The sequence below is a fragment of the Coenobita brevimanus genome, chromosome 15 (assembly GCF_032717465.1).
Source record: "Coenobita brevimanus isolate Jiangsu-jjx chromosome 15, ASM3271746v2, whole genome shotgun sequence".
Taxonomy (NCBI): Eukaryota; Metazoa; Arthropoda; class Malacostraca; order Decapoda; family Coenobitidae; genus Coenobita; species Coenobita brevimanus.
Window position 1 is genome coordinate 29,704,940 of NC_136968.1, and position 13,915 is coordinate 29,718,854.

Genomic DNA, 13,915 nt, shown 5'->3' on the forward strand with positions numbered 1-13,915 from the left:
TGGGTATATATATATATATATATATATATATATATATATATATATATATATATATATATATATATATATATATATATATATATATATATATGTGTGTGTGTGTGTGTGTGTGTGTGTGTGTGTGTGTGCCCTAGTCAAAATGACCTGAGTAGGTTATTCCTTGGGGATTAGGAGCCATTCCTCACCTCACCTGTCCTCACTCCCTACATCCACCCCTTCCCTTCTCTCTCTCTCTCTCTCTCTCTCTCTCTCTCTATGTCTATTTGCCTCTCTCATATACAGTTTATATGTATATATATAGATAGATAGATAGATAGATAGATATAGATAGATAGATAGGGAAGGAGCGGCCACGTCACTTACAATGTGTGGGGGTGGATCCATCTATATGGTGCCGGGGAGTTGGCTCGGACTGAGGGAAGATGCACCGCTGATACTTACCTTGAAATTTTAGAAGAGGTGATGCTTCCTTCAGTACGAGCCTATGCTCTCCCTTACCCAGAGAAGATCCTCTTCATGCAGGACAATTGTAGTGTTCACACGGCAAGAATAGTGAGGAGGTGGTTCGATGAACGAAATGATGTGGACCTCTTGCCCTGGCCCAGTAAGTCATGTGACTTAAATCCCATCGAAAATGTGTGGGGAAACATTGTCAATTCCTGGGAACAGGAAATGGAGAGAACGCCAGCAAATCTGTTCCAGCATACTCAACGGGAATGGGAAGTCATGCACAGGAAACAGCACATAATCTATAATCATGTCAGCTCTATGCCAAACCGCTTGCAAGAAGTGATTAGAAATAATGGAGGTTGGACACGATACTGATCGAGAGAGAGAGAGAGAGAGAGAGAGAGAGAGAGAAAGAGAGAGAGAGAGAGAGAGAGAGAAAGAGAGAGAGAGGAAGGCAAATGTTGAGAGGCAGAGTGTATGCAGACGCGAGCTTAAAAGCTGGCTACATTTGTCTAACCGCGAACTGTAGTTATGTTTAAATGTGTTAAAATGCTTTGTTTATTTTATAATAACGTTTTATTTATTTTATAATAATTATATCAATAAAATCATACTTTGCACTGACATTATCATTCACCCTACAGAACCTCAGAGAGAGAGAGAGAGAGAGAGAGAGAGAGAGAGAGAGAGAGAGAGAGAGAGAGAGAGAGAGGCATATAGACATGAGGGAAGGTGTTAAGAGAAAGTAACAGGGACAGAAGAAAGGAGGAAATCAGATACTGAGACAGATAGACAGACAGACCGAGTAGATGAGGAAGGGAGAGAAGAAAGGAGAAAAGCAAATCTTGAGAGGCAGAGTGTATGCTGACGCCGCTTAAAAGCTGGCTACATTTGTCTACCCGCGAATTGCAGTTATCTTTAAATGTGTTAAAATGCTTTATTTATTTTATACTAACACACTTTATTTATATTATAATAATTATATCAGTAAACGTATACTTTGCATTGACGTTATTATTCACCTTACAGAACCTTTGAGAGAGAGAGAGAGAGAGAGAGAGAGAGAGAGTACTGAGTGACTCAGGGATGAGGGAGGGATGGGATTAACTTGATGGGAGGTGGGAGGGTGGGGGAAAGGAGTCGTGAACGAAGACTGAAGGACAGGCTGGGGGAAATGAGAAAATTTGACATTTGCCTCGCCTCATCTGTCCAGGTTTCCCTGTCCATGACTGTACCAACTCTAACGTATGAATGTGAAGCTTGGACCTTGTTAGAAGGACACAGATCAGGAGTGAGAGCAGCGGAAATTAGTTATTTGAGAGGAGCATGTGGATTTAGGTGTAAGATACAGACTAACAAATGAGGAAATGAAGGAGCATCGTGGTGTGGATGTGGATGCGATAGAAAACATTAGGAGAAATACATTGAGGTGGTTTGGCCATGTGGAGAGGATAGAGAGCGAGAGACTAACGAGGAGTGTATGCGAGTGAGGTGGAGGAGGGGAGAGGTAGGGGGAGGCTGAGGATGAGATGGAGGGATGGAGTGGATAAATATATGAGAGTGAGATGTGTGAGCTGGGAGTAAGGCAGTGAACTGGTGTTGAACAGGGCAACATGGAGGCGATTTGTTTGTGGTCACCCTTTACAGGAATGAGGCGTCTGGCAATAGACAGATATAGATCATTCACTGTTTTATAAAACTTTATAATCGACTTTTATATTCTGTGATAACGGTAAACATTTAATGCTAATTTTGACCTCTTTAGCTTCGGAAATTATTGCATGTTCAAACTGTCATGTTTTCAAATGCCACATGTCAGCTTTGCACAGGAGGAGAGACTGAAGGCAGACACATCCATGCTCTGACTGTTCCGAGTCAACTGAGTACTAACAGTGCAGCGACGGAACCCAATGATGTTATGCTCGGGCTGCATCAAAATTTGAACCGAGAGTGGGACAACCGTGTATATTTAGAATGTAGTAGTTGGTTTGGAAACAGCATACCATCTCATTTTCGGGGCAAAAATTTTTCATAGCTCAAACACCAAGTAATCACTCTGACTCATACTCTTTCCATACTATTTCAATATGTGAAAATGTTTTGTATTAGTATATACAAAAGTAATATAAAGTCATCTGAACACTAAATATTAGTACAGATCAATTTAAGATCACCTGCACCAACCTCATGCGCTACATGTTAGGCTTATTTGAGGTTCCCAGCGGAGTAGGAGCTTACATGCCTGAGTTGCCAATTTTGAATTGTGCATGGTAAGTTTCTGCGCAAGTCCTCCTCTCTCAACGTGGTGAAACAAGTCATAATAAAGGGTCCATTCTTCAGCTGTACATAAGGTCGAGAGTGACTTGCTTTCTCCCTCCCAAACCCACTGGAATGGAAGTCAAGTATTTGTAAGGGGACTTAGAAGAACCTGTGAAGATGAAGCTCCAGAAAGGTCGTACTCAAAAGTACGATGCTGCAAAGTTCAATCTTGCAAACATAGTGCTCCCTTTTAAATATCCAAATCGAGTTCTGATAACTCCAGAGAAACTGAAAGACATTAAGGACCTCACACAGTATGTACCACAAGCTCATCAGCCCTTCTTTGAGGAAATATTCGCAACGCAGCAGCAACTGCAAGGTGGGGACGTCGCTGGGGACATGGAGTCTGACCCAGATGACGACCTCTTGGACTACTAGCTCTCTCCATCACTCAACCCTCATAAGCATAATTTCCTTGTTGGATTGGTGAGTGTGCCTAGAATAAATGCTATGCTAAAAATTTTATGTTTATGTCTTTATTACATTATGCCTTTATGAAACTGAAAGGCTCGTCAAAAAGTACCGGTACGGTATTTCTTAATTTTCTATCTATCTATCTATCTATTGGCATACGCCTCAATCCTGTACGGGGTGGCCACAAACAAATCCCCAACACGTCGCCCTGTCCCCCACCATTCCTTAATTTTGATTTATAAAAATTCGCTAAAAATCAACTAATAGGATTAAGATAAAATAAACTTATATGGTTTATTGCTTTCACCTAAGAGGTTTATTTGGTAACATAATGTTGAGCTTATGCAAATGTTTTCTATGAGTCGAGAAAATAGATATAACTATTTAATTTCTGATATAATAAGAATTTCGCTTTTTATATATTTTTTAGAGTATGACTAAACAGAATTCGCCCAGAGCAATAATTTGGTGTATCATAATTAACCATTTCAGTCAAAACTGTGTCGGTAGTTATTGCAAGACTTTAAACATTAATTACTCTAATTAGCTATCATGGCATGTAAGCTGGTGACCTGATTTGGTACCTGCAATTTTGGCCGGAGATTTCATCTTGCCACGTTTCTAGTTTTAAAACGAAAGTAACATTCGGTACATTCTCTTCAGCACTGCAAAATGAAGCATTAAACTGTTTGAAAACAACGTGATAGGCATATCAAAATAAACATAGGAGGTGCTACCCAAAAGTTTCAGTAATTTGAACAGAGGAAGCCAACCGTTTGCAGTTTTGCCTTTTTCCACTATGAGAAGTCAGCAGCACCCCTTGTGCGTCAATGTGGCCCCGGCCATGTTTGTGAGTGGACGTGTTGTTGAGCAACGCTTACTATTGTAACGTGATGTGTAAGTGGTTTGGTGGTTTTGCAATGGCGGACCAATGGAACAGCAGTGTCAAGTCGATGTTGACCGTTTTCTTCCATATCCAAGGGATTGTTCACAAGGAATTCGTCCCACCCGGTCAGTCTGTCAGCAGAAAGTTTTACTGTGAAGTTTTGCAGCGTCTGTGGAGAACATCCACCATAAACGTCCAGAACAGTGCAAGAACAAGGACTGGGTCCTGCATCATGACAAAGCCCCCACCCACACATCAATTGTTGTCCGGCATTTCCTGGTTTCCATTAACACGGTCATCATTTCCTACCCACCCAATTCACCTGACCTTGCCACCTGCGACTTTTTCCTGTTTCCCAAGCTGAAGTTACGACTGAAAGGGCGTCGATTTGACTTGACTGAGGAGATCCAGACAGAATCACAGGTGGTGCTCAAGACCATTATGCCTGAAGCTTTCCAGGGATGCAAAGACTTGTGGAAAAAATGTAGAGTTTTGGTTCCTGGATGGATGTTGCATTTGTATTGCTCTGCCCAGTTAGTGGAAGCACCATACAGCAATAAGCTCCACATCACCCTGTTTTTTGGCTAAATGGATACCGACCAGTATTGCAAACGGATTCCTGAATTACAGGAAACCACTATGCTTGTCACTTAGTGCAGAGTCACCTTAGAAAGAAGAAGGTTGCATTACGTCGTGAGTGGACAATGGTTGCCACCAGCTACCATTTTAGGCCCTGTAAATCACAATAACTTTCAAAATTATAAATTAATAAGAGTGAGGTAAGCTTGCTCAACGCCTGTACGCATACTACACTACCACATTAAAAATACATGGCAATGTAAGCACTATACAGGTACATATAATGAAATACATAAAATTACATCTAAGTAAACAGTAATTTAAAAAAAAGAATAATCATCTTGGTCAGTATTTTACTCTTCCCATTATAAATTAACATATTATCAAGATCAAGAGTTGTCGAGAAGTTACTGAATTACTAAAACTCTCACATTAATTCCATTCCCTCTAGATAAGTGTGATGATTCAGTCCAGTTGTTGATTTCCACCTGTAGTGACCCTTACACCAAGACAAAGACCTTCTTAAAAATATTATATCCACTCCATATAGATACTGAATCTCCTCTCGTGCTCCAGGAAATCGTGAGCGTTTTTAGTGTAACTTTCAGTGTAAATAATTTGCCACAATATTAACAGTGAAAACTCACACCTCTGTGCTTCAGATTAAAATATTTTGTACCGTCTGGTGACTTGTATCTCTTGCCACATTGGTCGCTTCTCCTGCTCTGCCTTCCCTCGCACGTGGTGAGTTTTTTCAGGTGTCTTTCCACATCATCCTTATAATTATACTCCTCACAACAGTCTTCAAACATGTACTTCTTATCCTCAGTGTGAGCATGTTAGATATGCCTGAGGATTAGAAACATGGTACCCAATGCTTTTGTACTGGTTAACGCTTACAGTTCTTTTCTCCACTGTATCTCATCAGGTGCCTCTTCAGGGAGGCTCTGCTGCAGAAATTTCTTGTCACACACACTACATGTGCACACTTTCTCTCCAGTGTGTGTCATCATGTGCCTCTCCAGGGAGGATCTGCTGCAGAAATCCTTGTCACACACACTACATGTGCACACTTTCTCTCCAGTGTGAACACGAAAGTGCCTCTGGAGGTTACACTTCTGGACAAATGCCATTCCACAATCAGAACAGGTGAATTTCTTCTCTCCTGTGTGAATATCCATGTGTCGACTGAGGTTCCCAGGACGAGTAAAACCCTTACCACAAAAACTACACACGTAACTCTCAATGCCATTGTGAGCAGATATGTGAAGTCTTAGATCGTATTTATGAAGGAATGCTTTGCCACAATCATCACACTTGAATTTCTTGTCACATGTGTGGATTTTCCTGTGGTTGTACAAGTTTCCTTTACACTTGAATGCCTTGCCACATATGTCACATTTGTGATCCCTGGCTCCTGTATGAACGGCCTCATGACTGATAAGACCGTACTTTTGTAAGAAGGCCTTGCCACACTCACTGCACTTGTACCTCTTGTCTCCAGTGTGGATCTTGATGTGTTCAGACAGATTGCTCTTAGAAGCAAAGGTCTTATCACACACATCACATTTGTAGTTTTTCTCGCCAGTGTGGGTAAGACTATGACTATAAAGGTTGCTCTTGCATGTGAACTTTTTGCCACACTCCACACACTTATGGTCTTTCAGGCCACTATGTACAAGCTGACGTTTAGCCATATTAATTGTTTCTTTGCCCCACTTATTACACTGCTGGTTCGTTTTGTTCTCTCTCTCTCTCTCTCTCTCTCTCTCTCTCTCTCTCTAATAAATGAGTCGAGTATCTTGACTGTCAATAAATGCTTTCACTTGCTGGGGACTGAGCACATTTCAAACTATTTAAACGAAAGACACAAAACTGACATTTTGTCCGTGTCAAATCAAAGGCCAGTCTATAGAAATATTTTCAGGTCATGACATCAGACTGGTGTGAGTCCATGCTTCCAATTTTGCTGTTACAGGCCTTGCTTTTTACAGTAGTTGTGCCTCAGCAGCAGTCCGACACAAACTTCCTTGCCGATTCCAGTCTGCCTCAGTCCTGGCTGCTCTCCCCTTCACTTCACCTGCAGGATATCAAACATACGATCGTAAGAAGAACGTAAGAAAAGAGGGTAATTGCAGTAGACTGGTTGTCCCATGCTAGGCAGATCCTAGAAGAGTTCTGAACTATTAGAATGAGATAAGGATAGCAAAGAAGACGGCTCTCCCCCGCCCTCCAAACCCTCCAGCCAAAGCCGGCACGAAAAAGTCAGACAGAACACCATGGAGCATAGAAAAACTGGCGTGAACATTTTATGGGAAAGTGTGAAAGGAGAAAAAGTGACTATCACAGTGTAACCTGAAATGGAAAAAGAATGAATCAGTACTGGTTATAAGATTTTTTTTTTTTCCTATACCCACCCCTTATATGTAATATGCTAATCTAGGCTATGCTTGAAACTCTCAATGGAAGAGGCAGCAACTACATCATTATGGTCCGTCTATTTCATGAACAGCGTTTGGGCGTTGTCCCTCTTGGGGAGTCCCCGTCCCACAATGTTGCCATACTTTGCACTGGGCAACTTAATCGGATTAGAGAAAAGGCGCAAATGACAACTCTCCCTCCCAGCACACCACTCTCTCTTCTCTCTCTCTCTGCATATAGAAATTGCATTTTTTGTAATTTCTTTCTATAAAAAGTCTATACAGTTTTATGAATTATTAAAATTTGAGGAAAAGCCTCCTGACTGACTCTCTCTCTCTCTCTCTCTAACATTATTTTTTATTATGACTGTGATTTTCTCCTTAAAGTATGATGTTTTATTTGTGGTTTATAATTTCGATTTATTTTCCACACCACCTTTGAGGTTGAGGAAAAGCCTTCTGACTGTCTTGTTGCGCTCCTATTCAATTTCCACCACATTCCCTCCCTCCTTCCCTCTGTCTTGCCTTTTCTCCCTTATCTTCGGCCTCCAACCTCCCTTCCTCGCTGTCTGCCTATCCCCCTTAACTTCATTCCCTTTCCCTCCTCTCTCACTCTCTCTGTTACTGTCTGTCTGTCAACATTATGTTTTTCTTATGAATGTGAATCTTTCCTTAAAGTATGATGTTTTATTTGTTCTTTATAATTTCGACTTTTTTTCCACATCACCTTTGAGGTAAAAGTCAAGGCGCATTTTGTTTTATAAAGGTTTTCTCAAGGAGGCCTAATCAACAGCTTTTGAGGGAACAAATATAGGTCCTCTGTTTGCCTTCTCTTCTAAAAAATACTTATTTACGTTGTAAATAAGTTCTTTTTCTCTACTGTGGAGCACAGGAGAGCGAGTAGCAAGAGTAAGAGCATCCATCTCAGGCGATGGCCAGAGTGGAAATGACCTGGATTAACACGGTCACTCTACCCTTACAAGCGTGGCAATGTTGGAAAGCAGGGTTGCCAAGTGTTGTGGTATTTATTAAAAGTCATTGTTATTATTAGATAAAAAGAGACATTTATAACATTATATACCCTTATTAGAGAATTAAATATATTGTATATATATATATATATATATATATATATATATATACTGTTAATAAACTTCATTTAGAAGTAGTAAATAGCTGACATGAGACAGCGAGGTGTACACGTTTAGCAGAGAGGCGGCCGAGGAAAATCCCAAGAGGGACAACGCCTAAACACGCTTCATAAAATAGACAGACCATGGGTAGCTTATTCCATTCATCCACTATTCTATTGCCAAACAGATTTCTGTCTATTTCCTTACCGTAACAGAATTTTTCTAGTGTGAAACCATTTCTTCTTGTTCTACTGTGCATGCTCACTTTAAGTATCTTGGTAATATCTCCCTTGTTTATACCCTTCATCCACTTAGACACCTCAGTTAAGTCTTCCCTTACTCTACACCTCTCTATAGTCATTCCGAAATATCAAGATCGTTTGGGCGTTGTCCCTCACGGGAGTTCCTCTTCGCGCAAAGCTGCCGCATCTATACCAACTCACACCTCTGTCTCATGTCAGCTATTTACCACTTCTAAATGAAATTTAATTACAGTATATAGGCCAATGTATATAATTCTCTAGTAAGGCTATATAGTGTAAGAAATGCCTATTGTTTTTAATAATAACAATGACTTTTTATAAATACCTCAACACTTGGCAACATTGCTTTCCAACTCTGTCACGTTTGTAGGTGAGTCAGTGAGGATGGGTCAGGTGTTAATCCGCAGGTCATTTCCTCTTTGACCGCCACCATAGATGGAAGCTCCTACCCCTGCTACTATAGTCTCACCAATCTTAAACCCAGGTTTGGGTGGGGTCTGGCTCTGGGTGCAGCCATGCCATACTTCCTAAACGAGCGATGAGTAGATTCTGTTATATATGTAATAGGCATCACAGATAGGTACACACATACTAATACAATATAAACGTAAGTATTCTAGCATATAAAAGGAAGGTAAACGTGTAATGCATATGGCTCTTGTACATCAATAAAGAAACGTGGCATACATATTTTACAGTGGTGCTGAAAAATATGTAGTTACTTTTACCGACTTTCACGGTAGTTCTAAGTTGGGTAAGTAATGTAACAATTACGTTTATAATATAATTTGAAGGAATCAGTAGAACATTCGCTATTTTCTTAATAGAAATAAATAAGTTAAAACACTCACGAGTGGCAACACCAGGCCCATACTGGGAGTTAATCCATTGGAGGGAGATTTAAGCTTCTGTCAGGTGCTTCCACTATTCACTTTCTATGTTGATGCAGACACAATGGCAGCTACGCCAACTCGCTCGCATCTACATAGTCAAGCCAAAGAAATGGCCTTCAACGTAAGCCAGTATTTTCTGCAGGAGCAGCAGTACGGAGGAATTTTCGATGATGTTTCAAGGGCAATTCATCGAACAGCTGCAGCAACAGGACTTAGCAAGAGCAGGATTGAAGCAATACGCAGAGAAGCAAGAGATAATGAAGAAAACAACTCTCCAGAGTTTACGTCTCCCAAGAAAAGGCAACATGTAAAACCAATTGCAGACTTTTTTGATAACTTCAATGAAGATGTGTTACGCAGAACTGTTTTAAATTTCTATGACAGAAAAGAAATCCCTACCCTTGAAAAAATCCACGCAGAAATGAAGAGTAACCTTTCTTACCCCGGCGGCCGTGAAACTTTAAGAAAAGTTATGAAGAAAATAGGATTTCGGTACGCAAGCGTTGATGGACGGAAATTTCTAATGGAACGCAGCGACGTAACCTCTGCCAGGTGCAAGTTTTTGAAAGAAATGAAGGCACTTACAAGCTCTGACAAGACTATCGTCTACTTAGATGAAACTTGGATAAATCAGAACCACACGGTTTCTAAGTGCTGGGTAGACAGCACCTCAGGAAAAGCTGAGGGAGTGCGGGTACCGACAGGGAAAGGTGGTCGCTGGATTATTCTGCACGCCGGAACCAAAAATGGATTTGTTCCCAAAGCTGCCCTGATATTCCAAGCAAAAAATGTCGGGGATTACCACGATCAGATGAATGCCGAGACATTCGAGAAGTGGTTTCAGGTACAACTGTTACCTAACATTCCTCCCTCTTCAGTTATTGTGATGGATAATGCATCCTATCACTCAAGGAAAAAGCATAAACCACCAACAGGTTCCAACAATAAAGCAACGATAATAGAATGGCTGGAGAAGAAGGGGATAACAGTACCAGAGGGTCTCCTGAAAGTGGAACTTATGGAACTTGTGACTCGCCACATCACTGCTGCCGATACAAATTACGTCATCGACAATACTGCCTTAGAGCACGGCCATCGAGTTGTACGCCTGCCTCCTTATCACTGCCAGTATAACCCAATAGAACTCATATGGGCTCAGCTTAAAGGCTATGTCTCAAAAAGGAATACATTCCGGAATGCCGATATGAAGCCACTTATTCATGAGGCAATTGAGAAAATTACATCAGAAAACTGGAGAAATGCCGTTATACACGCAGAACAAATTCAAACAGATGATGCAAAAAGAGATGTGGCAATTGATAATTTCATTGATTCTTTCACTATCACTCTCACCTCTTCTGATGAGGAGGATTCATGATAATTTCTTACATGCTGTAAGAGAAGAGGAATAGGCCTATCGGGGAAACCTCTTAAAAAAAAAAAAACGCGCCGTGACTTTTACCTCTTGGGTGGTGTGGAAAGAAAGTCTAAGTTTTAATATGTAGAGTGTAATTTAAAGGCTATAACCAGGTAAAAAATCATAAATTATATGAGAGAGAGAGAATGCGACTTTTAAATTCATTATTTTGATTATATTTATAACTTAAACTAGTTTGTCTTTACACACACACACATACACAAACACACACACACACACACACACACAGAAGTGGGTGAAGTCATGTCAGGCCAGGTGGCGAGATGGGAGCGGACGAACTCTTACGGTGTCAGGTCAGCCACTAGCCAATCAGAGCATAGGAAACAAGGCAACGCTGAACGCCGGGAAATCCCCGGCTGGACTCCACCCAAACCTTGGTTTTAGATTGGTGAGACTATAGGCAGCTCCTAGAAGAGTAACTAAACTACTAGAATGAGATAAGGATAGCAAAGAAGAAGGCTCTCCCCCGCCCTCCAAACCCTCCAGCTGAAGCCGGCAGGAAAAAGTCAGAAAGAACACCACGCCGTATAGAAAAACTGGCGTGGACATTTTACAGGAAAGTGTGAAAGGAGAATAGAGACTATCATTGTGTAACCTGAAAAGAAAATTTTTTCAATTAGTATTGGTTATAAGATTTTCTTTATTCTATATCCAATATCCTATATCCACCCCTTATTTGTCATATGCTTATCTAGCCTATGCTTGAAACTCTCAATGGAAGAGGCAGCAACTACTTTACTAGGTAGCTTATTCCATTCGTCTACTACTCTATTACCAAACCAATTTCTACCTATTTCCTTACTGAAACGGAATTTTTCTAGTTTGAAACCATTATTTCTAGTTCTATTCTGTATGCTCACTTTAAGTACCTTGCTAATATCTCCCTTATTTATACCCTTCATCCACTTAAACACCTCAATTAAGTCTCCCCTTACTCTACGCCTCTCTAGCGAATGCAGACTTAGTCTTTTCAGTCTGTCTTCATATGACAGGTTCCGGACGTCATGTATCATTTTAGTCATTCTTCTCTGTACATTTTCTAACGAATTAATATCCATTCTATAGTAAGGACACCAAAATTGTACTGCGTAGTCTAAATGTGGCCTTACTAATGCTAGATAAAGTTTCAGTATTACTTTAGATGATCTATTACTCACGCTTCTCGAAATAAATCCTAGGACCCTATTTGCTTTATTCCTAGCATTAATGCACTGTTGCCTTGGTTTAAGGTCGTTACTAATCATAACTCCTAGATCTCTCTCGCATTCCGATTTGCTAATTTCTTTGTTATCTAAGCTGTATTTAGTATCTCCAATGGTCTTGCCTACGTTAAGTACTTTACATTTTTCAACGTTAAATTCCATTTGCCAAGTTTTAGACCATTTGGACAATGTATCGAGGTCTTTTTGTAAGTTATGGCAATCGTCAGTCGAGTTAATGATACGCCCTATTTTTGTATCGTCGGCAAAATTTGCTGATGCTGCTATTGACTCCTAAGTCTAGATCATTTATATATATGATAAATAATAAGGGACCGAGTACTGAACCCTGTGGTACACCGCTAGTTACTAATCCCCAGTCCGACTTAGTTCCATTTATTAATACTCTCTGCTTTCGTCCTTTCAGCCAGGATTCTATCCATTTTAAGATATCGCCGTCTATACCGTGTGCTCGAACCTTTCTAACTAACCTTTCGTGTGGGACCCTATCAAAAGCTTTACTAAAGTCCAGATAAAAAACATCGTAAGCTTTATCGCTATCTACTGCCTCATAGACCTCCGAGTAGAATGACAACAAATTTGTGAGGCAGGATCGTCCTTGCCTGAATCCGTGCTGACTTTCGTTTATAAGATTAAATTTTTCTAAGTGTTCTCTAATCTTATTTGCCAAAATTGACTCTAACATTTTTCCTACTATTGACGTTAGACTTATCGGACGATAATTCGACGCAGCTGATTTATCACCCTTTTTAAAGATGGGCACTACGTTTGCGGTTTTCCACGCCTCTGGAACTTCTCCTGAACTTAAAGAGTCATTAAATAACGTTAAAAGTGGCTGACATAATTCTTCTTTGGTTTCCTTTATAATTTTTGCATATATATCATCCGGACCTGGCGATTTTTGAGGTTTTAACTTATTAATTTCTTTCAATACGTCCTCCTTACTAATGGTTATTTTACTAAGAATATTTTCTGTATTCTCATGGTAAATATTTGCTGCTTGAGGGACCAGGCTAAGATTTTCCTTGGTGAATAGTGATATGAAATAATTATTTAGGATGGAGCACATTTCTTTATCTTCACTGGTAATGTCACCTGATTCTGTTCTGAGTGGTCCTATCCTATCTTTATTTTTTCGTTCGGTACATTTGATAAAAACCCTTGGGGTTTTCTTTTGATTCACTGGCAACCTTAATTTCATAACTTCTCTTTGCTTTTCTTATCTCCCTCTTTACTTCTCTATTTAAAATTGTGTACCGGTTACGTAAGTGTTCCTCTCCACGTTTTATTTTTCTATATATTCCTTTCCTTTGGCCTATGAGAGATTTTAATCTGTTGTTTAACCATCTAGGTTCCGAATTATTAGTTCTAAACGGTTTTGAAGGAATATATCTTAGTCTTTTCAGTCTGTCTTCATATGACAGGTTCCGGACGTCATGTATCATTTTAGTCATTCTTCTCTGTACATTTTCTAACGAATTAATATCCATTCTATAGTAAGGACACCAAAATTGTACTGCGTAGTCTAAATGTGGCCTTACTAATGCTAGATAAAGTTTCAGTATTACTTTAGATGATCTATTGCTCACGCTTCTCGAAATAAATCCTAGGACCCTATTTGCTTTATTTCTCGCATTAATGCACTGTTGCCTAGGTTTAAGGTCGTTACTAATCATAACTCCTAGATCTCTCTCGCATTCCGATTTGCTAATTTCTTTGTTATCTAAGCTGTATTTAGTATCTCCAATGGTCTTGCCTACGTTAAGTACTTTACATTTTTCAACGTTAAATTCCATTTGCCAAGTTTTAGACCATTTGGGCAATGTATCGAGGTCTTTTTGTAAGTAATGGCAATCGTCAGTCGAGTTAATGATACGCCCTATTTTTGTATCGTCGGCAA

The 13,915-nt window shown here is 40.0% G+C and overlaps 1 protein-coding gene across 1 annotated transcript in view; it reads left to right on the plus strand.

Annotated features, from left to right (window-relative positions):
• The first annotated feature begins 9,880 nt into the window (after positions 1-9,880).
• LOC145390716 (uncharacterized) overlaps positions 9,881-13,915 on the plus strand; it is a 47,610-nt gene continuing 43,575 nt past the window's right edge. The window contains exon 1 of the mRNA XM_080265510.1: positions 9,881-10,582. Within this exon, the coding sequence (XP_080121636.1) occupies positions 9,881-10,582 (702 nt within the window). The remainder of the gene's footprint in view (positions 10,583-13,915) is intronic.